The sequence below is a fragment of the Palaemon carinicauda genome, chromosome 12, assembly GCF_036898095.1.
Source record: "Palaemon carinicauda isolate YSFRI2023 chromosome 12, ASM3689809v2, whole genome shotgun sequence".
NCBI classification, from domain to species: domain Eukaryota; kingdom Metazoa; phylum Arthropoda; class Malacostraca; order Decapoda; family Palaemonidae; genus Palaemon; species Palaemon carinicauda.
The window spans coordinates 11,966,855-11,992,351 of NC_090736.1; the positions used below are offsets into that span (position 1 = coordinate 11,966,855).

General features: G+C 42.3%; 1 protein-coding gene across 1 annotated transcript in view; it reads left to right on the forward strand.

Moving 5' to 3' along the window:
- The window catches only part of LOC137650515 (uncharacterized), an 87,746-nt gene that overhangs the window by 48,395 nt on the left and 13,854 nt on the right, over window positions 1-25,497 (forward strand). The window contains exon 2 of the mRNA XM_068383735.1: window positions 6,001-6,091. Within this exon, the coding sequence (XP_068239836.1) occupies window positions 6,029-6,091 (63 nt within the window). The 5' untranslated portion in view covers window positions 6,001-6,028. The remainder of the gene's footprint in view (window positions 1-6,000; window positions 6,092-25,497) is intronic.

Consider the following 25,497-nt stretch of genomic DNA (forward strand, 5'->3'; position numbering starts at 1 on the left):
GAGAGAGTATCACGGTTTCACTTTGCAGAAAGAGTAAATCGATTCTGACGTTTTGTTCATTCTTCTTTCAAAGCTTAAATGTTTTAAATTCTATTTTAAAGGAACTTTTTAATTGAAAAACCTTTCAGTTTTTTCCTTTGGTCAAATAACATGTTTTTTTGACGAAACGTAATTGGGCTCTTCTCTTAGGTGCAAAATAGAGAGAGAGAGAGAGAGAGATAGAGACGGAGGGAGAGAGAGGAGAGAAAACGTTCCGTTCAAGCGGGTAACGTTGTTCTCGAGTTACTCTCGTCCCTAGTCTCTGTACGGGGAGAAAGGATAAAACGTTTTTAGTTTTATTCTCGTCCCCAGGCAATGTACGGTGAGAGATTGAAAACGTAGTTTTGAATGAACTAGTGTTTATTCTCTTCCCCAACCACTGAATTTTTTATCTTAAAAAATGTTTACTGTTTTTTTGCTGGTATTAATGTGCTTGCATTATACGACTGATTTCGCATTTACTACCTTTTGATGAGGGTAGAATTGCGTGCTTCAGGTAGAAATCAGTAAAAGTTTCGATTTCAGTGAAATAAGTGCAAAACAGAAAATCGTAGTGATAAAGTGATATTGCGCAAAGTGTTACAGTGTTGCGTCCGAGGGTTCGTCTGTTCGTGCCTGTCGTTCACCTAGTCCGGGACCTCTTGCAAGCTCCCAAGCCCAGGGGAGAAGTAATGTCGTACGACTTATGGGTTCGAGAGGCCTTGATCAGCGAACAGACGTTTCCCTCTATGGTATCGGGTGTATCTTACCAAGATCTCCCCTACCATAAGGCGAGAGAGACAATTTTCTCCTCGTCATCCGAAGGCTTTTCGCATAAGAAACCTGAAACAAGGTTTCGAGGCCCTTAAGCGAAAGTCAGTCCTTTCAGGACAGGTCCAGCGTCCTGGTTGCAGCCATTAGGACAGCTCTGACCCTATGCAGTCATCGGATAACTGCTCGCCGCCTAACAAAAGCGTAACACAGACGCCGAGAGTCTTTTTGTTGGCAAAATGTTGCGGTCACAGACGTTACCCTCGTCTCTTACCGCAACCATTTCCGTTGATCCTAAATGGGTTGTACGGCAAGACATGCAGAATAAGCTTGCCTCCCTTATGGAAGACTATTCTGCCGATTAGTCCGTTGAGCCTAGCCGTTTATCTCATCGAGATCCTGGCTTTCAGCCAACCTAACGTTCCTTTGTGCGTCCTGTTGACGTTGGCGTAGCTAAGTCACGTCAGTCAGGTTGTTTAGAACCACACTCGATGCGGTCTCGTGTGGATTTGCAGCCACATTTGGACGTTAGGCCACTTGCTGATGCTCCTGTTGACGTTCAGGACGTTCGCTAACAATCGGAGTTGACTTGTTTTGACGCTGTGCGTCAACCTCCGCATTCTAGAGTTGTTTTGACTGCTCAGTCTAGGCGGTCAAAGCAGTCTCAAGTGGACGCTGTGCGTCCTCACGCACCTGTTGTTGTTGACAGTTCACAGACTGTCAAGCAGTTACATGACGTTGCGTCCTGGTCTCTCGCACCTGTTGTTGTTGACAGTTCACAGACTGTCAAGCAGTTACATGACGTTGCGTCCTGGTCCGCTACTAATGCACCAGTGCGTGTGGACTCTGCTTGTAAAGCATTGCCACCACGGTAGGTCTCTCCCTTGCTTGAGACTCGGCTATTATCGGACAAGGTTCCTTTAGATGAGGAAGTTGCTGTTCCCCCTCCTACTGGATATTCCCTTGAGGACTCTGTCAGACGGAGAGGAGCCTAAAGCTGCTTAGCCCTCTATGGACTTTAAATAAATCATGCTGATTTTTAAGGATCTTTGTCCGGATCTTTTTGTAACTGCTGCTCCTCGTTCGCCTAAACGTCAGAGGTTACACTAGGCCTAGCTACTTCGAAGCCGTTGTTTTATAAGCTAGTGCTCTCTCGCTCTCCTAGAGAGCTTTACGTTTGCTAGGCGACTGGTTTATCACCAGGAGGAGTTTGGGGGATACAGCCTTTGCTTTCCCTTCTTTTAAACTGGCTTATAGAGCGAGAGTCTGATATGACACGAGAGAAGTTCTCGGCTTGGGAGTTCCTGCCTCTGCCCAGATAGACTTCTCAAATCTCGTAGACTCTCCCTGGCGCCTGGCCAGGAGACGCTCCAAGATTTTACAGGTCAACTTCACAGCTGTTTTCGAGCCTTTGAAGTTTTGCTGTACAATTATGTCATGCATAAACAAGGCTTTCAGGGATGGCTCCAATGATCTGACAGCCACGTTCTCTGCAGGGACAAGTCCCTCAGGGATGGCTCCATGATTTGGCAGCCATGTTCACTGCAGGAGTACGTAAGAGGCAAGTGCGCTCAATGTGTTCATTGTTAAGACAAACTTCACGATGAAGTCTACCAGGCTGTCTTGACAGCATTTATGGAAGGCGACTGGATGGTCTCTCTCGACCTTCAGGAGGCATACTTCCACATTCCTATACACCCGGATTCCCAACCGTTTCTGAGGTTTGTTTACAGGAATGTGGGGTACCAGTTTCGAGCTATCGGAGATCAGAGCCTCCCTGTACTTGGACGACTGGCTTCTCAGAGCCTCTTCCAGTCATCGCTGTCTGAAGGATCTCAATTGGACTCTAGATCTGGCCAAGGAATTGGGACTCCTAGTCAATTTGGAAAAGTCACAGCTGGTCCCATCCCAAACTATTCTGTATTTAGGGATGGAGATTCACAGTCAAGTTTTTCGGGCTTTTCCGTCGGCCCCCAGAATAGATCAAGCCCTGCTCTCCATCCAGAAGATGCTGAAGAAAGAACGCTGCTCAGTCAGGCTGTGGATGAGTCTGGTAGGGACGCTGTCATCCCTGGAGCAATTTGTCTCGCTAGGAAGGCTACACCTCCGTCCTCTTCAATTCCATCTGGCTTTTCACTGGAAAAAGGACAAGACGCTAGAGGCGGTCTCGATCCCGATTTCCGAAAAGATAAAGTCTTGTCTGACTTGGTGGAAGGACAATATCAGCCTACGAGAGGGTCTTCCCCTGGCAGTTCAGATACCCAACCACGTTCTCTTCTCGGACGCATCGGACTTGGGCTGGGGCGCGACGCTGGACGGTCGGGAATGCTCAGGTCTGTGGAACTCGAGTCAGAGGAGCATGCATATCAACAGCAAGGAGCTTTTGGTGGTTCATCTGGCCTTGATAAGCTTCGAGAATCTCCTTCGAGGCAAGGTGGTGGAGGTAAACTCGGACAACACCACGGCCTTGGCGTACATTTACAAACAGGGAGGTACCCACTCACTGACTTTGTACGAGGTCGCAAGGGACCTGCTCATCTGGTCAAAAGATCGAGGCATCTCCCTAGTTACGAGGTTCATCCAGGGCGACTTGAACGTCCTAGCAGATTGTCTCAGTCGGAAAGGTCAAGTAATTCCAATCGAATGGACCCTCCACAAGGATGTGTGCAAGAGACTTTGGGCGACTTGGGGTCAACCCACCATAGATCTCTTTGCAACCTCGCTGACCAAGAGGCTTCCAATCTATTGCTCTCCAATCCCGGACCCAGCAGCAATACATATAGATGCCTTCCTCCTAGATTGGTCACATCTGGATCTTTACGCATTCCCACCATTCAAGATTGTCAACAAGGTACTGCAGAAGTTCGCCTCTCACGAAGGGACAAGGTTGACGTTAGTTGCTCCCCTCTGGCCCGCGAGAGAATGGTTCACCGAGGTACTTCGATGGTTAGTAGACGTTCCCAGAAGTCTTCCTCTAAGAGTAGACCTTCTACGTCAGCCACACGTAAAGAAGGTACACCAAAGCCTCCACGCTCTTCGTCTGACTGCCTTCAGACTATCGAAAGACTCTCGAGAGCTCTAGAGCAAGGAGAGCTTCTACCATTAGAGTCTACCAATCGAAGTGGGAAGTCTTCCGAGACTGGTGCAAGTCAGTTTCTGTATCCTCGACCAGTACCTCTGTAGCCCAAATAGCTGATTTTCTCTTATACCTGAGAAAAGGACGATCCCTTTCAGCTCCCACTATCAAGGGCTACAGAAGCATGTTGGCATCGGTCTTCCGGCATAGAGGCTTAGATCTGCAAGACCTCCTTAAGTCTTTCGAGACCACTAAGGAGCGTCGTTTGGCTACTCCTGGGTGGAATTTAGACGTGGTCCTAAGATTCCTCATGTCAGACAGGTTTGAGCCTTTACAGTCAGCCTCCCTGAAAGATCTCACTCTTAAGACACTTTTCCTGGTATGCTTAGCCTCAGCTAAAAGAGTCAGTGAGATTCATGCCTTCAGCAAGAACATCGGATTTTCGTCAGAAAAAGCCACTTGTTCTCTGCAACTTGGTTTTCTAGCCAAAAATGAGCTACCTTCTCGTCCTTGGCCTAAATCTTTCGATATTCCCAGCTTATCGGAGATCGTAGGCAATGAACTAGAAAGAGTCTTATGCCCTGTTAGAGCTCTTAAGTTCTACTTAGCTCGTAATAAACCTTTACGAGGCCAATCTGAAGCGTTATGGTGTTCGGTTAAGAAACCATCCTTGCCTATGTCAAAGAATGCTTTGTCATGTTTTATCAGATTGTTAATACGAGAAGCTCATTCACACTTGAGTGAGGAAGACCGATCTTTGCTTAAGGTTAAGACGCACGAGGTTAGAGCTGTAGCAACTTCCGTGGCCTTTAAGAAAAATAGATCTCTGCAAAGTATCATGGACGCAACCTATTGGAGAAGCAAGTCAGTGTTCGCGTCATGTTACTTAAAAGATGTCCAGTCTCTTTACGAGAACTGCTACACACTGGGACCATTCGTAGCAGCGAGTGCAGTAGTGGGTGAGGGCTCAACCACTACAATTCCCTAATTCCATACCCTTTTAATCTGTCTCTTGAAATTTTTTAATGTTTTTATGGGTTGTCCGGAAGGCTAAGAAGCCTTTCGCATCCTGGTTGATTTGGCGGGTGGTCAAAGTCATTTCTTGAGAGCGCCCAGATTAGGGGTTTGATGAGGTCCTGTTGTATGGGTTGCAGCCCTTGATACTTCAGCTCCTGGGGGTCTGTCAGCATCCTAAGAGGATCGCGGGGCTCCGTAAGGAAGACGTACTTACAAGGCAGAGTAATCGTCTAAGTCGACTTCCTTACCAGGTACCTATTTATTTTGGTTTTGTTATATTGATAACTGTCAAAATGAAATAAAAAACTCTTAGCTTATACGATGTAAACATATTTAACTGGTCTCTATCCACCACCCTGGGTGTGAATCAGCTATTATATATTCACCGGCTAAGTTAAATATTTAAAAATGATATTTTAATTATAAAATAAATTTTTGAATATACTTACCCGGTGAATATATAAATTAAACGACCCTCCCTTCCTCCCCAATAGAGACGCAGTGGGATGAGAAGAAATTGAGTCTTTGTTTACATCGAGAGAGTGGTATCTGGCCGACAGTTGGCGCTGGTGGGCACACCCGCAACCTGTATAGCGATCGCTGGCGAGTTTTTACTGTTTTTTGTCTGTCGAGCAACAGAGTTGCAGCTATTATATATTCACCGGGTAAGTATATTCAAAAATTTATTTTATAATTAAAATATCATTTTTCAGTAATAGACAATATGTTTTCATTACAAAAGACCTATTTGAAACAGGTATAGATATTTTTGTAGCCAACAATGCAATAATCTAAATTTCCAAAATTCCAAACCAGAGGTCGTGAGTTGCGGTTTTTAAGTTCCATATGACATGTTATAGCCAGTAATTTTCTGTTTTGTTTATTTAAGTATATATTTTTATGTGTAAGATTATATTTTGAAATACCTTAAAAGATTTATACAGCTTTATGATAAATAAAAAAAAAAACTTGTTCCTAGTAATTTTTTTGCTAACAGGAGTTATGTAAAATGTTTCTTTAAAAGTTCTTGGGGGTTTGAGTAATACATATGTTCTTGGAGGGGTTGGATTGAAGTGTTTAATTTTGAAATTCTATTCAGCCTACGTTTTACTTTGCAGGACCGAGTTGGAGTCCATACGTAGGGACATGATGGACGCAATATCACCTATTCAGATACCCAAAGAGGTTTCCCCAGAAATCATTGCAAAGGTAAGAATCAGTTTTATTCCTAATTTAAGGATAAGGCTTGTGAACTATAGTGGTTTTAGCACTCAAAGAATAATACAGATCTTAATATTTCTCATGTTAATATGTGAAGGAAAAATTTAATTGCTTAAAACACTATGTAAACCTCTGTGGGTGTCATAACTTGGTGGCTGAGCAGAGATTGCATTAATGAGGTCAGTGGTTTTATCCTATCCTGCCTCCACCAGTCAACTGTGCTGTGAATTAATACCAACATTTGCTGGGAGTCTGGTATGAATGTCATTTTAGAAAACTTATCCTCAGCACTTAGTGCTATGGTATGGTTACTGTGATAGAATACGGATATATCTGAGTTTTATTTGTAATTCTAGTAGCTCATTGTAGGATAAAATTTCTACTGTTATTGTGGCTCCCTTGAGCATCATGTACTGTATAAGTAATGTATTTTTATATGGCTCTTCTCCTCACACCCTCCACCTAACTTTCACAATACCACAGATTTATTCCTATGCAGATACAAACTTCCGAGTCATTTATATGGGGGTTACTTCTGGTTTCGTTTTCTAGAGCCCGGCAATCGAAATTAATCGGTAGACTACGTTATGTTGCGTTACTAGGCAACTACTTCACATGACGCGATCCACTTGTATCAAGCGTTTACTCGCAATGGTTCTGGTTTTGAAGGTGGTCGGACGTGCCTTCCTTCACTTCTGCAATCAGACAACCGCATCGCCTAATCTCACCCTTATAGTGCTTGTGCATCTTTGACATACTTTTTCACTTGCATTACTGTACTGTATTCATTATTCGTGAGTTAAGAGTATGTGCTTTTTGACATATCAAATTCAATGCTTTCTTGGCCTGGGCCATAGTGGCTGCTCCTATGTTACCTTTATTAGCCAGTAGAAGTAGATCCTCTCCTGGTATGTCCGTCGTGTCAAGGTAAAAGATGTTAGGTAGAATCTCCATGTTAGTGTTGTAAGGAGTGGTCATCCTCCCATTGGAATAGCTATCATTCTTGCCGTAAGAAACTAGCCAAGAGAGATCACTCCTCTCTTTTGGCTTCTGTGAACTTTGCTTTCTGTGAGCAGTTGGAGGAAGCGTAAGTTGCGTTCGGCGATGAACGTTATCCTCCCACTTAGTTCGTGTCAGGAACCCTCTGTGGTTTCTGTCATGGAGGACAATGGCCGTAATTTGATCAACATTTAATCACCTAATGTTAATAGTGTGCAGTATAAGATTGATCCTGTTCTGTCACGGATCACCTGGCTGCTCCACTGTGCTCCATGAGATGGATCCGTTAGATGCTTCCACATTTGATTATTCTGTCTAGGTCTCCTTCACCCTCTTATAAGTACTGTACGCTGAATGGAGACTTGTATTTATCAGATTATGCAGATAAGATGTTCACCCCCATCAGAATTGTCTATAGTACAGTGAAAGCATCTCCTTGTTTCCGAAGGACCATATAGTTGAGCCTGTCATTTCCCCCTGTACCGAGGCAGCCTATTTGGAAGATCCTGATGACCAGTCTCCAACTAACTCGTATTAACGAGAGAGGCTTGCCTCGTACACCTAGGAGTCCTTGGCGGAAAACTCTTCTAAAGAGTGCCCCAAATGAATCAGAGAGATTTGTTATCTCTACTATAAGGGTGGTCGAACCGCTTTGCCTGTCCCCCAACAGGAGTTGACAATGCCTTCATGCTCTAAGCAGGTCTCTCCTTCCAAGCTTACTAAAGCTGGAAAGTCTAGTGTAATAATTCCTGCCATACCAAGAAATTCTTCAAGGAATACACTTAAACCAAATATTCAGATTAATAAATCTGAATGGACTGATGTATCTAAACAAAATGACATCACAATACGAGCCTCCTTCTCTGTGCGCGAAATTACTCTCCTGCAGTCTGGGCAGGCCGAAAGGTCCAAGCAAGTTGTTACCCCAAAGCGTCATGATGTCACTGAACACGCCACCATCTTGACATGTGATGGAGTATACCTCTGCATCATAATGATGCTAAGAAGAATGTGAGAATGTGACTATACACCCACCTGGTGTTGAAGGTCATAGTAGATCCTCTCCACGTCACGTCCAGAGTTACCCCGGAGTTTTATAAACTCTTGGGTAGGAACCAACGGGATAAAACCTAACCCTATGCTAATGAGAGTCCTGTGTCTTACGCTTGAAACAAACCCACTAATCTTCTAGTTAGAACCTGTTCTTACACTCGGTGTGACGATCATGATAATTATGATAAATGTTCTACGGAATGTTGATCTCTTTCAGACAATTCTATACAAGTACAGAAAGCAGATAAGGAGTGTAGAAAGATTTCCCCCCTTCCCGAGGATCACTCCTCCTTCTGACATACAGGAACGGATCGGTAGACGACGTAGACGTGGTACGCGCCATAGGCCTCCAAGATGGCAGAGTGCCGAGAACTCTCTCACCTCGTAAATTGATTTCTGAGAGACTTCAACTCCCTTGCTTCCTGTTCAGGATATAGACGTGAACGTTCTTGCGATTGGGGTGAATTGGATTCCTCCCACTCCATCTTTCCCTCCTCTTCTCATTATTATTCAAGGAAAAGGAAGGACATAAGAGGAAAGGTTAAGAGCTCCGTTAAAACGGAACAATCGCATCGGGATATCATTACTATTGATGACTCCTGGAAGAACCTCATGGCACGCGTGAGCTGTGAGTAAAAGCTCTGCTAATGTGACACCCCCCCCCCCCCCTTGAGGCTCTGGTATCTAGCTTGGAAGCTTCATACTTCATTAAGATTGAGCCTCATCTGCATTTAAGAAGTTTGGATGAGCTTCCCCTGGGGCAGACTGCTAACAGACTGTGTGCTATCGATGCCATCTTCCCACAGTCTCAGAGCCCCAGACTTAGGCCTGTCATCTTTGAAAGGGTAACAGATCAGATTTGACCTGGAATAACTATACTCAGCTTAGAGCTTTTGGTCAGAGAGTTTATACTTCAACTGAAAAGGAATACAATCTAACCATAAAAGGAACCCTTTCTGGTACAACCCAGGAACATAAGTGGTGGACTACCCTTAAATCTGCATTATTGGTGTAGATCAGTGTTTCTTAAACTTTTTTGTGCAGCGGACCCCTTCTATTAAAATTACTCATGTAGCGGACCCTTTATTATTATAATTTTCCTCTTGAGTTTGAAAGTGTTTGCAGGTCATAATATACTGAAATTACAACTGAATTATTTATTAATGGCTTATCTTCAACATAAATGTTTATATTTTGCTTAACATAATTTCCACAACATTGATAATTTTGCATACAAATTTTCATGAACTTAACAGCAACGCTTCCTCCTCATATCTCACAACCATACTTAATGCGATGAATGATACTGTTTTTGCTGCCTCACTACTGTTGGAATATCTGGCTCCAGTCTGCTGAGTTTCAGTCGCATGTCGGGTTCGACATTGATTCGGTTGCGCTTCTTCGTTTTAAGATCAACTAGTGTAGAAAATCCAATTTCACAGTTGTACGTTGTTGGGAACGGCATCAAGTGTTTCAAAGCAATTTCTGCAAGTCCAGGGTACTCTGGCTGGACTTGAGCCCAAAAATTGGCCAAACTTCTTCCCCTGAATAGGGTCTTCAGTGTCCCACTTGTTGCAATCTCGACAAGATTATCAGCCTCTTTTGATGACAGGTTGACACTGACCTTTTCTATATCTACTTTATCTGTAACAAATGGATTTCTAATCCACTCAAAGCTTGGGTCTGGTTCTTCAAAATATTTTCCTAACTCTGAGTGAAGGCCTTGCAGATGGACTTTGAAAGCTTTTGTTGTGTCACCATCTAGCTCTTCCTTGGAAGTAAGCAGGAAATCTGCTAATGAAGGAATAGACTCAAAATCTTTGCGGTCAATGCGGCCGCACCACAAGTCCAGATTCATTCGTGTTGCCTGTATTTTGTCCTGCACTTTATAGATGGTAGTATCTTTTCCTTGCAAAGACAGATTCAATCTGTTTAGTGTACTGAAAATATCAGACAGGTATGCCAGTTTTGTGAGCCACTGGGTGTCATGCATTCGATTATAGAGGTCATGATGTTCATACAAGAAAATTTGCACTTCCTCACGAAGTTCAAAGAGACGGGAAAGAACTTTTCCCCGTGTAAAGGAGTTTTGTGTGTTCGCTTCCTATCTCTTCACACAGAACTGTAAATATGCGGGTGTTCAGTGCTTTCCCTATGATGAAATTGACAATTTTTACTGCCTCTTCCAGAACTGTTTTAAGACAGGTAGGCATATGTTTCACAGCAAGTTGTTCACGGTGAATGCAACAATGTGTTGCCTTCACCTGTGGTACAATGCTTTGTACCCGACTCACTAGGCCCCTTAGTTTACCAGTCATCGCAGTTGCACCATCTGTGCTGATTCCAACACATCGCGACCAGGAGAGTTCATTTTGGACAATAAAATTGTTAGCTACATTAAAGATAGCCTCTCCTGTTGTGTTTGTAGGAAGAGGACGACAGAAAAGAAATTCATCATGTACTTCCCCACAGTAAATGTACCTAATAAAGCACAAAAGATTTGCCTCGTTCCCTATATCTGTGGACTCGTCCAGCTGTAGTGAAAAATACAGACTCCGCTGTAATTGTGACACCAGCTGAACTTTCACATTTTCAGCCATTGACGTTATCCTTTTCTTGACAGTGTCGTTGGACAAAGGTATCTTGTTTATTTCTTTACTAGCCTTTTCTCCAAGCATGATCTCTGTCATTATCTTGGCTGCTGGTTTGACCAAAGTCTCGCCTATGAAATGCGCCTTTCCTGTTTTTGCAATTAATAACGACACTTTGTATGAAGATTCAGTGGCCTTTGCATTTTCTCCAGGTATAAAAAAAGATGAAGCTTCCTTTTTTCTGTGAATATCAAGTTCATTACATTTTCTTTGAAAAAATTCTATGGGTTTTCCCACATATTCCTTGTCTGGACTCAAAATGTCTTCTGATCTTTGAGGGTTTCATAGCCTCATTAGCTAATGTTTCATAGCACAAAACACACTGTGGGATAGGATCCTCACTGTTGCCTTGCCAAAAAAATCCAAGTTTCAAGTAATCACTGCAGTATTTACGCTTCTTTTTGGCTGTTTCTTGGTGTGTTTGCTTGTGCCCTACAGTGGTAACCGAGGCATCTGTACTGCTTTGGTTTGTGTCAGCGGTGTTCCCTTTGTCCATGGCATCTGCGCCTGCCTCCAGTAGCTTGAGCTGAGTTGCACTGTTAGCATCGTTTCTTTCTTCTTTAAGGCCAGTGCTGTCTTGGTTGTTCTGGAATTCAGTTTTTTTCTTGAGCCACAGATCCATTATCCTGATGCTAAAAAGTAAGCTAGGCTGTCTTCTGATGTTTATCCTGCCATTAAATTGGCGAGGTCACGAGGTCTAGTATTCGAAATTCTAATCTCAAAAAGGTAGGTAATAACGTTTAACAAATGGCATATAAAAAATCAGTATGTTGTCATAAGCATCCAGATGATTTTCTTACCTACAAAGAGTAGCACAAGCAACTGCCGTGTGTTCCTCACACCAGCCTTAACGTCAACTGATATGTGGCGGGCGGCCGCACCATCGGCCATCAGTCAGTACAATGTTGCCAAATCATAAACACCACTGCCTTCTATAAAGTTGTTTTTTTGTGCGTGTCCTTTTCGGAATTTCGTTGAGGATTTCACCCCAAGGGAGGAAGGCGGTATTACTTAAATTACTTCCATCCCAATGTGACTTAGCCACTGTAAAAAGCCATCAGGATTTGGTGCTACAAAAATAGGAATTTAGGACGTTTTGGCCGAAAATTTGACTGAAATCTATGTAAAAAATTATCCTGCGGACCCCTTGGAATATTCCACGGACCCCTGGGGGTCCGCGGACCACACTTTAAGAAACACTGGTGTAGATGCAACAGTTCCTCCTTTACTTAAACCAGATGGCTCAGTCACTCACTGTCCAAAGGAAAAGGCAACCCTTTTGGCTTAAATATTTGACAGTAAACAGAGTAATGAGAAACTTGATCTTCCGCATTCCTGTTTCCCTAAGGCTAAACTAACTAGTTTAGCTTTTCGATCTTGTGAAATTAAAGCTCTGTTGATGGACCTTGATGCTTAATGAGGTATAGACCCAAATGATATTTTGCCTTTGTTTTTTATGAAGACTGCAGATTTCTTCACTCCAAAGTTATGTTTAAATTCTTCTGGCAAAACGTCTTAATAGGTTTTCTGAAGGTAATCGTCTGTTCCATACTTAGCAATTTGGTTTTTGTAAAGGCCTTGGAGCATGTGATGTCCTTCTTACAATCTCCAATGCCATACAGAAATCCCTTGATTGTGGTCAGGAAGTTCGTATGATTGGCCTTGATTTTTGTGCTGCCTTTGACTGTGTTAAATCATGAAGGCCTTGTTTTCAAACTCAAACAGTTGGGAGTGGGTGGGTTGTTTTTAGCATTTATTGAATTTTTAAGTAATAGATCTCAAAGAGTTGTTGTTGATGGGCACCATGGTGAGTATGTGATATCTGGTGCTTCACAGGGTAGTTCTTGGCCCATTACTTTTCATACTATATACACATAACATGTGGTTTGGCTTAGAAAACAAGCTTGTTGCATATGCAGATGATGCTACTCTCTTTGCATCAATTCCATCCCCTGAATGTAGATCTGGGGTTGGTGAATCCCTTAATAGAGATCTAGCTAAAATTAGTGCATGGTGCAAATTATGTGGTATGAAGTTGAATCCTAATAAAACTCAAAGTATGATTGTAAGTAGGTCAAGGACAGTGGCTCCTCAAAATCCGGATCTCAGCATTGATGATGTTTCTTTAACTTTGTATGACTTTAAATTTTAGGTGTGATTCTCGACAGCAAATTTAGGTTTGAGAAACACACTAGGTCTGTGTTTTCAATGCACAAAAAAAATTAGATTTTTGAGAAAGTCTTTTAAGATTTTCGGTGATCAATCCATTCTGAAGAAGTGTTTTAATTTTTTCATTATACTTTGTTTTGAGTATTGTTCTCCTGTCTGTTCTTCAGCTGCTGAGTCTCATCCTAATTTGTTGGATAGGAACTGACGGTCTATTGACTTTCTTATTCCTGATCTAGATAGTAATCTTTGGCACAGTCGTTCAATTAGTTCATTATGCATGTTGCATAAGGTTTTCATAATTCTGACCATCCTTTACATTCAGATCTTCCTGGACAGTTCCATCATATTCGTAATACTAGGCATGCAGTTAATTCTATTGGTCAGGCCTTCTCCATTATGAGGCTTAATACTAAACAGTATTCTAGAAGTTATATTCCAGCTGTGACCAAGTTGTGGAATGATCTTCCTAATTGGGTAGTTGATTCAGTAGAACTTCAAAAGATCAAGCTTGCAGCAAATGTTTTCATGTTGAACAGGCTGATATAAGTCTTTATAGTTTATATATGACATATCTTTTTTGCAACAATGATAAAATTTGTAATACTTGCTCCAATCTTTACCATGGAGAATGTACACTTAAGGCTAGGTGCTTAAACTGCAACTCTAATCATAAATCTAATGATAGGAGCTGCCAGTTTTATAAGTTGGAGGCAGCCCTCAATAAATCAATTATTTAATATGTAAGCGTGGGGCATGCCAAGAGATTATTAAATAAATCTAATACCTATGCAAAGATATTAAAAACCGGAGAAAAAGTTGCTCGAGAATCATCTCACCCACCTACTACTGTAGGTAGTTCTCGAAAAAGGAATTCACCATCTGATAAAGTGCTGCATAACAAGACAAGAATATCTCCTAAAGATTTATCCTTGAGTATCAACAAAAAGACATTGCCCACCACTATCAAACCTTTGTCCCCCATTACAAAAGATAGTACTAACCTCTCCCAGCCCATGTCCTTCCTTGATTTAATGGAGATTCCACCTGAAACCAAGTTATCAGATGTACCTGTAGTGGGGAAAGTACAAAAACCTGGTAGCTCACAACCTGTTAATCGTAAAAGAGAGTGACCTCTATCTCTCTCACCCCCTTCCATAAGAAATATTAGAGTTATACTTACATACATATACCAAAGGCACTTCCCCCAATTTTGGGGGGTAGCCGACATCAACAATGAAACAAAACAAAAACAAAAAAGGGGACCTTTACTCTCTATGTTCCTCCAGCCTAACCAGGGACTCAGCTGAGTTCAGCTGGTACTGCTAGGGTGCCACAGCCCAACCTCCCACATTATCCACCACAGATGAAGCTTCATAATGCTGAATCCCCTACTGCTGCTACCTCCGCGGTCATCTAAGGCACCGGAGGAAGCAGCAGGGCCTACCGGAACTGCGTCACAATCGCTCGCCATTCATTCCTATTTCTAGCACGCTCTCTTGCCTCTCTCACATCTATCCTCCTATCACCCAGAGCTTTCTTCACACCATCCATCCACCCAAACCTTGGCCTTCCTCTTGTACTTCTCCCATCAACTCTTGCATTCATCACCTTCTTTAGCAGACAGCCATTTTCCATTCTCTCAACATGGCCAAACCACCTCAACACATTCATATCCACTCTAGCCGCTAACTCATTTCTTACACCCGTTCTCACCCTCACCACTTCGTTGCTAACCCTATCTACTCGAGATTGACCCTATCTACTCGAGATACACCAGCCACTCCTTAGACACTTCATCTCAAACACATTCAATTTCTGTCTCTCCATCACTTTCATTCCCCACAACTCCGATCCATACATCACAGTTGGTACAATCACTTTCTCATATAGAACTCTCTTTACATTCATGCCCAACCCTCTATTTTTTACTACTCCCTTAACTGCCCCCAACACTTTGCAACCTTCATTCGCTCTCTGATGTACATCTGCTTCCACTCCACCATTTGCTGCAACAACAGACCCCAAGTACTTAAACTGATCCACCTCCTCAAGTAACTCTCCATTCAACATGACATTCAACCTTGCACCACCTTCCCTTCTCGTACATTTCATAACCTTACTCTTACCCACATTAACTCTCAACTTCCTTCTCTCACACTCCCTTCCAAATTCTGTCACTAGTCGGTCAAGCTTCTCTTCTGTGTCTGCTACCAGTACAGTATCATCCACAAACAACAACTGATTTACCTCCCATTCATGATCATTCTCGCCTCTCACCACTCCATCAACATACAAATTAAACAACCACGGCGACATCACACATCCCTGTCTCAGCCCCACTCTCACTGGAAACCAATCGCTCACTTCATTTCCTATTCTAACACATGCTTTACTACCTTTGTAGAAACTTTTCACTGCTTGCAACAACCTTCCACCAACTCCATATAACCTCATCACATTCCACATTACTTCCCTATCAACTCTATCATATGCTTTCTCCAGATCCATAAACGCAACATACACCTCCTTACCTTTTGCTAAATATTTCTCGCATATCTGCCTAACTGTAAAAATCTGATTCATACAACCCCTACCTCTTCTAAAACCACCCTGTACTTCCAAGATTGCATTCTCTGTTTTATCCTTAATCCTATTAATCATTACTCTACCATACACTTTTCCAACTACACTCAACAAACTAATACCTCTTGAATTACAACACTCATGCACATCTCCCTTACCCTTATATAGTGGTACAATACATGCACAAACCCAATCTACTGGTACCATTGACAACACAAAACACATATTAAACAATCTCACCAACCATTCAAGTACAGTCACACCCCCTTCCTTCAACATCTCAGCTTTCACACCATCCATACCAGATGCTTTTCCTACTCTCATTTCATCTAGTGCTCTCCTCACTTCCTCTATTGTAATCTCTCTCTCATTCTCATCTCCCATCACTGGCACCTCAACACCTGGAACAGCAATTATATCTGCCTCCCTATTATCCTCAACATTCAGCAAACTTTCAAAATATTCCGCCCACCTTTTCCTTGGCTCCTCTCCTTTTAACAACCTTCCATTTCCATCTTTCACTGTCTCTTCAATTCTTGCGCCAGCCTTCCTTACTCTCTTCACTTCTTTCCAAAACTTCTTCTTATTCTCTTCATATGACTGACCCAGTCCCTGACCCCACCTCAGGTCAGCTGCCCTCTTTGCCTCACGTACCTTGCGCTTTACTTCCACATTTTTCTCTCTATATTTTTCATACTTCTCTATACTATTACTCTGTAGCCATTCTTCAAAAGCCCTCTTTTTCTCTTCCACTTTTACCTTCACTCCTTCATTCCACCATTCACTGCCCTTCCTCATGCTGCCTCCAACAACCTTCTTGCCACATACATCACTTGCAATCCCAACAAAATTTTCTTTTGCTAACTTCCACTCCTCCTCTAAATTACCAGTTTCTCTTACTCTCACCTCGTCATATGCCATTTTCAACCTTTCCTGATATTTACTTTTTACCCCCGGTTTTATTAGCTCTTCAACCCTCACTAGCTCCCTTTTACATCCACCTACTCTATTCCCCCACTCTTTTGCTACAACTAATTTTCCTTCCACCAAAAAATGATCAGACATACCGTTAGCCATACCCCTAAACACGTGCACGTCTTTCAATCTCCCAAACATTTTTTTAGTTATCATCACATAATCCATTAATGCCCTTTTTACTACTCTTCCATTTGCCACTCTTACCCATGTATACTTATTTTTATCTTTCTTTTTAAAAAAGCTAGCACTTATTACCATCTCTTGTTCAACACACATATCTACCAGTCTCTCACCACTCTCATTTTCACCTGGTACGCCATACTTCCCAATGGCACTTTCTACCTCTCCAGCGCCCACTCTAGCATTTAAGTCACCCATGACAACTACATAATTCCTTCTACCCAGTCCTTCTACACACCTAGTTAATTCATTCCAGAACTCATTCCGCTCTTCTTCACTTTTCTCACTACCTGGCCCATACGCACTGACAAACGCCCAACATTCCCTACCCAACCTAACCCTTACCCACATTAACCTAGATGATATCTCCTTCCATTCCACTACTTTACCTGTCATCCATTCACTCAGCAATAAAGCCACACCCTCTCTCGCTCTTCCCCTTTCAATCCCAGACACTCTACCAGACATTTCACCAAACATCACTTCACCCTTTCCTTTCATCTTTGTCTCACACAAGGCCAATACATCCATCCTTCTACTTCTAAACATACTTCCAATCGCACATCTTTTACTCTCTATCGTACTACATCCACGCACATTCAAACACCCCAAAACTAGAGTTATGACATTGAATAAATATGATGTTTTGTCTGTTGATGTTTCTGATCAACCAGAAGACAATTTAAATGAATCGGAAATTCAAGTTGAAGTCCACCATCCCCCTCAACAATTAGATAAAAAGGACAAAATGAAAATAATAAACACAAAACCCAATTTATCAAGACCCTACCACCGGAAAGTAGTGTAAATTAAAAAATTACTAATGGGAAGACTTCATCCAAAAGTTCTTCCAAGAAATAAACCATAGTTCTTTCCTCCTTTTTGCAATGGAATTGTCAGGGTTTAAGGGCCAAATATGAAGAACTTAAGCTCCTAATTCTTGAACAATCCCCCATAATTCTATGTCTATTGGAAAGTAAGCTTGATGCTAACACTCCAAGTCCTTGAGAGTATGTTAGCTATAGAACACCATATAATCAACAAGCAGGGAGCCATGGCGGAAGTCTCATACAGTATACGTTCGTCGAGATGTTCCCCATATACCCTTATCTATTCGTACACCCCTACAGGCAGTGGTTGTACAAATTGATGTAGGGAGAAAATATGCAATATGCTCTCTGTACTGACCTCCGAATGATAATATTTTATATGATGATTTATTAGAGGTCATTCAACAACTCCCTCAGCCTTTTCTCTTACTGGGAGATATGAATGGTAGACATCCTTTATGGGGTGATTGTTTGGCAAACACAAGGGGCAATATTATCTCATCAATTGTGGAAAATGAGGATGTCGGACTCCTTAGTACAGGAGAGCCCACACACTTCCATGTTCAGACAGGTACCTTGTCATGCATTGACCTTTCAATTGCCAGCTCTAACTGCCTTCTTGATTTTGATTGGAGGACATTAGATGATTGGCATACTAGTGATCATGCACCAATCATTATAAACACCAACAATGGTCCACCTATACAGAGATCGCTACGATGGAATATTGACAAGGTGGACTGGGATAAATTTTGTGAGCTAAGTGAAATTGAGGGGGATGCAGAACAGGTTGAAAATATTGATGATGCCATAGATTTACTGAATGAAACTCTCCATACAGCAGGAGTCAATTCAATTCCCCAAAACAACAGGGTTATTCAAACGACGACCAGTCCCTTGGTGGTCTTCAGAACTAACTGCCCTGCCCATAGCCACAAAAAGATCTCTAACACGATTGCATAGACACCGAACTGATGAATTTAATTTTATACAAGAAATGTAGAGCACAGTTCCGTCGTGCCATCAAAGAAGCTAGGTGCCAGTTATGGGTGTCTTTTGTCTCCTCCATTAAGAGTAGAACACCACCATCTTTTGTATGGAGGAAAATAGAGAAGATTGCCAGAAAATTTACCCCAAACCCACCTCCAGTGTTGAAAGTGAACAGTCAGTATGTGACTAAAGCAAATGATGTGTGCAATGGCCTGGCCGATCATTTTTCAAATGTATCTTGCAAGTGTGTAGCAGCTCCTGGTCACCAGTATAGGAGCATTGAAGAAAAGAAAATTTTAAATTTTGCAACAGGAAGGGAAGAGTCATATAATTCTCCTTTTGCTGAAAGAGAATATAGTTCGGCACTTTCCACTTGTAACGATACAGCCCCTGGACCCGATGGAATTCCATATGCCATGATTAAACATGTACATTTTAATACATTTTAAGCATTATTAATAGAATATGGCACTAGTCATTATTTTAGCCTTTTTAAAACCTGGTAAGGACAAGTTTTTAGCTGCAAACTACTGACCTATTGCATTGACATCTTGTTTATGTAAAATCATGGAGAAGATGGTCACTGCAAGGCTGATGTGGTACCTTGAAAGGAAGGGTATTTTATCACCAATTCAATGTGGATTCAGAAAAATGCACTCATCGACTGATGTGTTGATACGACTTGAGTCCTCTATTTGTGAAGCGTTTGCTTCCAAACAGCACCATGTGACAGTCTTTATTGGCCTTGAAAAGGCATATGATACCACTTGGAGATATGGTATACTCAAAACAATTCATGAATAGTGATTGAAAGGAGAGCTTCCGCTATTTATTCAGGCATTTCTTTCACATACAGTTTTTCAAGTGAGTGGGAGTCTTTCAGGACGTTTGGCGCCACGTCTTACAAGACGCTCGGCGTCACGTCTGTCGGGACGTTCGGCGCCACGTCGTTCAGGACGTTCGGCGCCACATCTTTCAGGATGCTCGGCGCCACATCTTTCAGGATGCTCGGCGCCACATCTTACAGGACGATTGGCGTTCGGCGTCGTGCTCTGTTGGCCGCTCGGCACCACGCCTTTCAGGACGCTTGGCGCTACTCTTCCAGGCGCCACGTCTTACACATTCGACGTCTAACATCCAGCATGAGGCATGACATTGATCATGAGAACCTCAACCTTTGTGATGACACTAGTTGATTCGAATGTTGAGATCACTGATCTCTTTTATCATAGATGCTTTTAAGAATGCGAAGTTCCTCAAAGTTGAGCGTCTACCCTTAGAGCAACGCGGCGACAGAGGCGTTGTTCTGGTTTTCTTTACACCAGTAGTCAGGACCTTTACCAGACTTGTTCTGTTAAACGTAGAGCGTCCTCCTAGTCGCGAGCGTCCTCCGGGATGGGAAATTTAGCACAACGTCACTTCTGCCATTAGTTCTTTGACAGAAGAAGACATTGACGATCACTTTTCTTCTTTGAATTTTTGAGTTATCAGAAGGAGAGGATCCTTAGTCCGTTCGTCCTTCAGTTGTTTAAGGAACTCATGAAAGTTTTTCGTTATGAGTTTCCAGACTATTTTGCATCTGTCGCTCCATTTTAGCCTTCCTCTGAATTCACTTGAGAAGGCATCGAGAAGTCTCTTTTTTTACCAAGATGGTTCTTACCAGGTATTCAATGGAGCTTTAAGGATGTTAAGAGATTAAATGGTGTCTCAGAAGGACTAAGGATAGGCAGCTTTCGTTTTTTTCCTGTGAATGGTCTGGCCTCTAGATCTTGTATCTGGGATACAACTCTAGTTGGAATACAAGAAGTCAGAGGTGTTCGTTTCAGGCTCTTGGGGTTGCATCCTTTCAGAAATAGAATTTCTTTACACATCTCTGTCTTCCTCTCTTTCTCAGTAGAATTAATCAGAGAGTTTCATCTGAGTTACCCAAAGGCCACCTAAGATTTGGTTTCAGATTCGGCAAGAAAGGTTTTTCATCTATCCTTCTTTAGCCGCAAACCAAAGGAAGGATCTCCTTTTCCGAATTCTTCTCAGGCTTTTTGAGGAACTTTCAACAGGATAGCTACCGGACTTGAGGAACAGGGCAAAGACGTCATACGTCCTCTGGGTAGTGACGTCGAGCGTCCTCTGGGACGTGACGTCGGGCGTCCTCCGGGACGTGATGTCGGGCGTCCTCCGGGACGTGACGTCGGGCGTCCTCCGTGACGTGACGTCGAGCATCCTCCAGGTCGTGACGTCGAGCGTCCTCCGGGACTTGACGTCGAGCTGATAGTTATTGAAACAGAGTTTGAGTGCTTTCGCCTTCAGACAGTAGAAGCTAAACTTTACTACTTCTGGGCAATCATTGGGAGAAGTTAGGAGCAGACCTTGGTCAGTTCTTCTTCTGAAAGAGGAGTACTTTTTTCCTTTTTTAGGGAAACCTTTAAGTTTAGCTCCATAGATCTCCCTCCCAGTTCTAGAGAGGAGTCTAGAGTCCGACTGTGTGTGTTTTGGTCTTAGCTCCGCCCTGATACTGTTCACGTATCTAATGCTTATGTAACAGTCTACTGCACTCAAGATCTGAGCCTCCCGGTTTAGGGAAGATTGGCTTCTCAGGACTCATTCTTCCGATCTACATGTTGGATCTTCAGATAACGTTGAGCCTTTTTGAAAAATTGGATCATCTTGTCTACAAGATGAGTCTCTTCTGACCCTATCTCAAAATGGGGATTCAGAGTCTAGTTTTTTCAGTCTTTTACGTCTCACCTTAGAACATTGCAAGCCATCTTGAATCTTTCTTTGAGATCCATGATTCATCTCTGTTCATCCTAGTTTTCCTGGACCGGGGCTCGTTTCCCGGCCAGTCGGAAGCTAGAAGTTGTTATCCTTTTGTGATATTTCTTCGTCCGCTCCTTTTCATCCTCAATAATTTTTGGACAAGGAGGAGATGTCGAGTCCTTATGCGTCTTTTTCGGATGCCATAAGATGCCTTCAGTGGTGGAACGATCCAGTCTATTCCAGTAGGTTTCAACCAGGAATCAGGCACCCTCCAGGAGGTCCCCCCCCCTTTTGGAACAAAGGACCTTAGGCCTTGTGTTGTGTTCCGTTACCTCGACTTCGAGGTGGAAGCAACACTGGACTTTTGGCAAGTCAATGCCGATTTACCGCAGCATTTGTTTTCTTTGCCAAGCAGGGCGGAACTCACTCGAGTCCCTTTACGGGACAGTGAGGAGCCTTTTCTCTGGGCAAGGAGAAGAATGTATCCTTCTGTAAGGTTCATTCAGGGGGAAAAGAAGTTTGGCAGACTATCTCAGCTGGAGAATGGACCCTTCATCGAGAAGTCTGCAAGAATCTGTGGCGACTTTAGATCGTCCTTATATAGAACTTTTCCCAGAGATTCTGGAGTGGATAGTGGACTCTCCTAGGAGTCTTCCTTTTAGAGTAATTTTTTTCAGACTCCTCCCTTGGAAAGGTAATTTTTATAGGAGTTTTAAAGATTTCTACCTCCAGGATTTATCAATCCATATGGGAGGTTCTAGAGAATGGTTCAGAATCAACCCTGTTTTCTCTTCCAGTATCTCTACATCTTAGTTGCTGTTTTCCTGTTGTCACTTCGAAGGAAGTGCAATTGTGCATCATCTTCCATCAAAGGATGCAGGAGTGTGTTTACGACTGTAGTCAGGCACAGTATCTTGCCTTTCGATTGATAAAATCCTCCAGGAACTTCTCTAATTGTTTGAAACATCGAATCAACAAGGACTTGCCAGTTTGGAGTCTGCATATAATCCTGAAGTTCCTTATGAGTGACAAGCTTGTCCTCTTGCATTCTTCTTCATTTTTAGGACCTCACGATGAATTCTTGTTTTGTTAGTGCCACGACAACTAAAAGTATCAGTGGATTCACGCGTTTTGTAAAACGTTGGCTTTCGAGATAACGAAGCTATCTGTTCATTGCAGTTAGGCTTTCTCACCGAGAATGACCACCATTTTCAACCTTGATCCAAGGCTTTTGAGTTTGCGACTCTTTCGGATATGGTTGGAGGGAGTCCTGTGTCCAGTAAGAACCCTGTAGCTCTTCCTGGGCAGAATGAAAGAGTTACGAGCAAGTCGAAGCTCTTTGGGGCTCAATTAAGTAGCCCTTGTTACCGATGTCAAGAATGTCCTTTCATTTTTCATCAGACTTATAGGAGAGGCTCGTGCGATTTACAGTGAGACTTGTCTCTAATTTTTTTTAGAAAGACAGAGCTTTTTGGACACAACCTTTTGTAAGAGCAAATCTGTGTTCACTTCACACTTTATGAATCATGTCCAGACTCTTTATGAGGACTGATACACTCTGGGACCATTCGTAACAGCGAGTGCAGTAGTGGGGGAGGAACCCTTCACTAAGTTCCCATATCCTAATACCTTTTTCTTCTCTTGGAACTCTTATATTTTTATGGTTGTTGTGGTGATTGCGACAGTCACCCACAATCATTGATTTTAGTCAGATGTTCTATTTGTTCCTTGAGAGTGCCCCGGAACAAGGTTTTTCGACCGTTTTGACAACTCCTAGAGGTCTTCAGCCCCCTGGGTGGATTGCTGGATCTCATAAGGAAAGTGGACATAATGAAAGATTCATTGAAGTTAACTTCCTTATCAGGTACGAACCCTTAAGTTTGTTTATTAACGCTTAAGTAAAATTCCATCCATATCGGCTGTCTCTAACCCTCCACCTAAGGTGTTAATCATCTATATACATAACTACCAGGTAAGTCTTGTGTTTAAAAATTTTATTTTCATTATAAAATAAATTTTTGAACATACTTCCCTGGTAGTTATGTATAATTAAAATCCCCCCCTCCTCCCTTCTAGAGACTAGAGGCATGGAAAATATGGATATCCATGGGATGGTTTCTAGGTACCTCGCTAGGGGCGCACAGTTGGTACACCTGGCTATCCAATCAGCGATTGGCGCAAGTTTTTGAATTTTTCTGTCGTGACGTCAGGGACGTAAGCTATATACATGACTACCAGGTAAGTATGTTCAAAAATTTATTTTATAATGAAAATAACATTTTACAGGTATTCTCCCCCTGTCTTCTGCTAGGCAGTGAAGATGGTGGATGTATAAACCCTTTGCCTTTTGGTTTTGGAGGTTCATCCAGTCACTGTGACCCTAGGGTCGAGTGTCTTTAACATTCACGCTCTCAGGTCTTGCGATGCTCTTACACATCGCGTGGTGGCTCCCAGTCTCTCAGACCCCACCATCATCATGTTGGGTCAAGAGACAGGGGTGGGTGGATTTAGTCCTCTGCTTTCATTCGAGACCAGGTCTATATCCGGGCAGTTAGCTGTCCACAAGCAGCAAAGGCAGACCTCCCACTAACCAGTGAGTCCTCCTATATTGAATGATTACGAGGTTTGTATATCGTGTCGGAACAAATGACAATTTGTCCTAAATTGTATTTTCCCTAGCTATACAAACCCGTAATCATTTAATATAGATGCCCGCCCCCTACCACCCCTCTCAAGTTCCACATTGAGCCTAAAGCGTTTGAATGAGGAAAGCGGGCTGGCGGTGGGTGGGAGGGCGGAGCTAAGCTCCACCTCATGCCGCCAGCCAAGCAATCAGCGCAATTGCCTGGTTTTCTTTCTCTTCGGCTGTTTCAGCTGAGTTCCTTTATCAAATGATTACGGGTTTGTATAGCTAGGAAAAATACAATTTTATGAATAGTACTTACCTGGCAGTTACTGTATATATATATAGCTGATATCTCTAAAACGGCAGAATTTTTCAAAACGAGGCAACCGCCTTGTGGTGGTTGGGAGGTAGGTGGTTACACCCGTCACAGGGTGGTACAAGGAATCATTCCCATGTTCAAGACTTCAGTTCATCTCTGCCGGCTGGATCGAAAACATCGTTGGTCCACCATTGAGAGTTTTTCAAATCATTTTCCCTTCTTCGCTTTTTTGGACTTCGTTTGGTGAAGTACACTGATTTAGGGATTTGGCAATCGTTTTTTGTTATTATTATTGTACTATTTACTTTATCATGAGTGAAAACTTAATTTTCGTGTTTATGCGAGTGATGTATGCAAGGTGAGGTTACCGAAAGTGTCGGTTGACCCTCACAGTTTGTATGCAGGGGTTTTGTTTGTGCATTATATTTTAGGTGCAAAGTTTTTAATCCTGATGGCGGAATTACGTTCCGCCAACTCTATGACGTCACAGACGTGTGACGTAATCTTCATTGTATGACTTGCAAATTCTCTCTATTTGTTTTTTCTTGTAAAGAATGGGAGGAATTCCACTTATATAAGATTTTTAACTTTTAATGTAAAATTTTAAAAGAAATATTTGTCCATTTAGTATTCGTTCTTTAAATCATCGATCTAATTTCATAGATTTAATAGAACTAGCGTATGGTTAATTTTCGCTGTTAGTTCTCATTACTATCGATGCAGTCCCAACATGCCTTGGTAGCGTTCTTTTCGATATGGGAATTCTAGTTTTAGTAGTTTTTTAATTTTTATGTTCCTATTGTTATGTGTAGCAATCCCTTATTTTTTTTGGGGGGGAACCTTTAAGATTTAAGGGTTATTTACATTTATATATATAGATACGTTATTGCTACATCTGTTCTTTTTATCATAACAACTCGCTTGTTTTTGAAAACCCTTGGAATTAATTGTGGATTACATTTGTTTTCCCATTTTCTGTTCATTTTAATCTTTAACGTATAACTTTCCCGGCGTTTGTATGTTACTACCGGGTAGGTATTTATGACATTTTATTTTCCCGGTGGTTATATGTAACTAACGGGCGAGTGTATTCAACATTTATTTTTAAACTCTACTCTTGCCCTTTTTCTGACCACCGGGTAAGTATGTTTGAAAGTTTATTTTATTATGGAAATGTCAGTTTTAAATATTTAACTTAGCTGGTGAATATATAATAGCTGCAACTCTGTTGCTCGACAGACACATACAATAAAAACTCG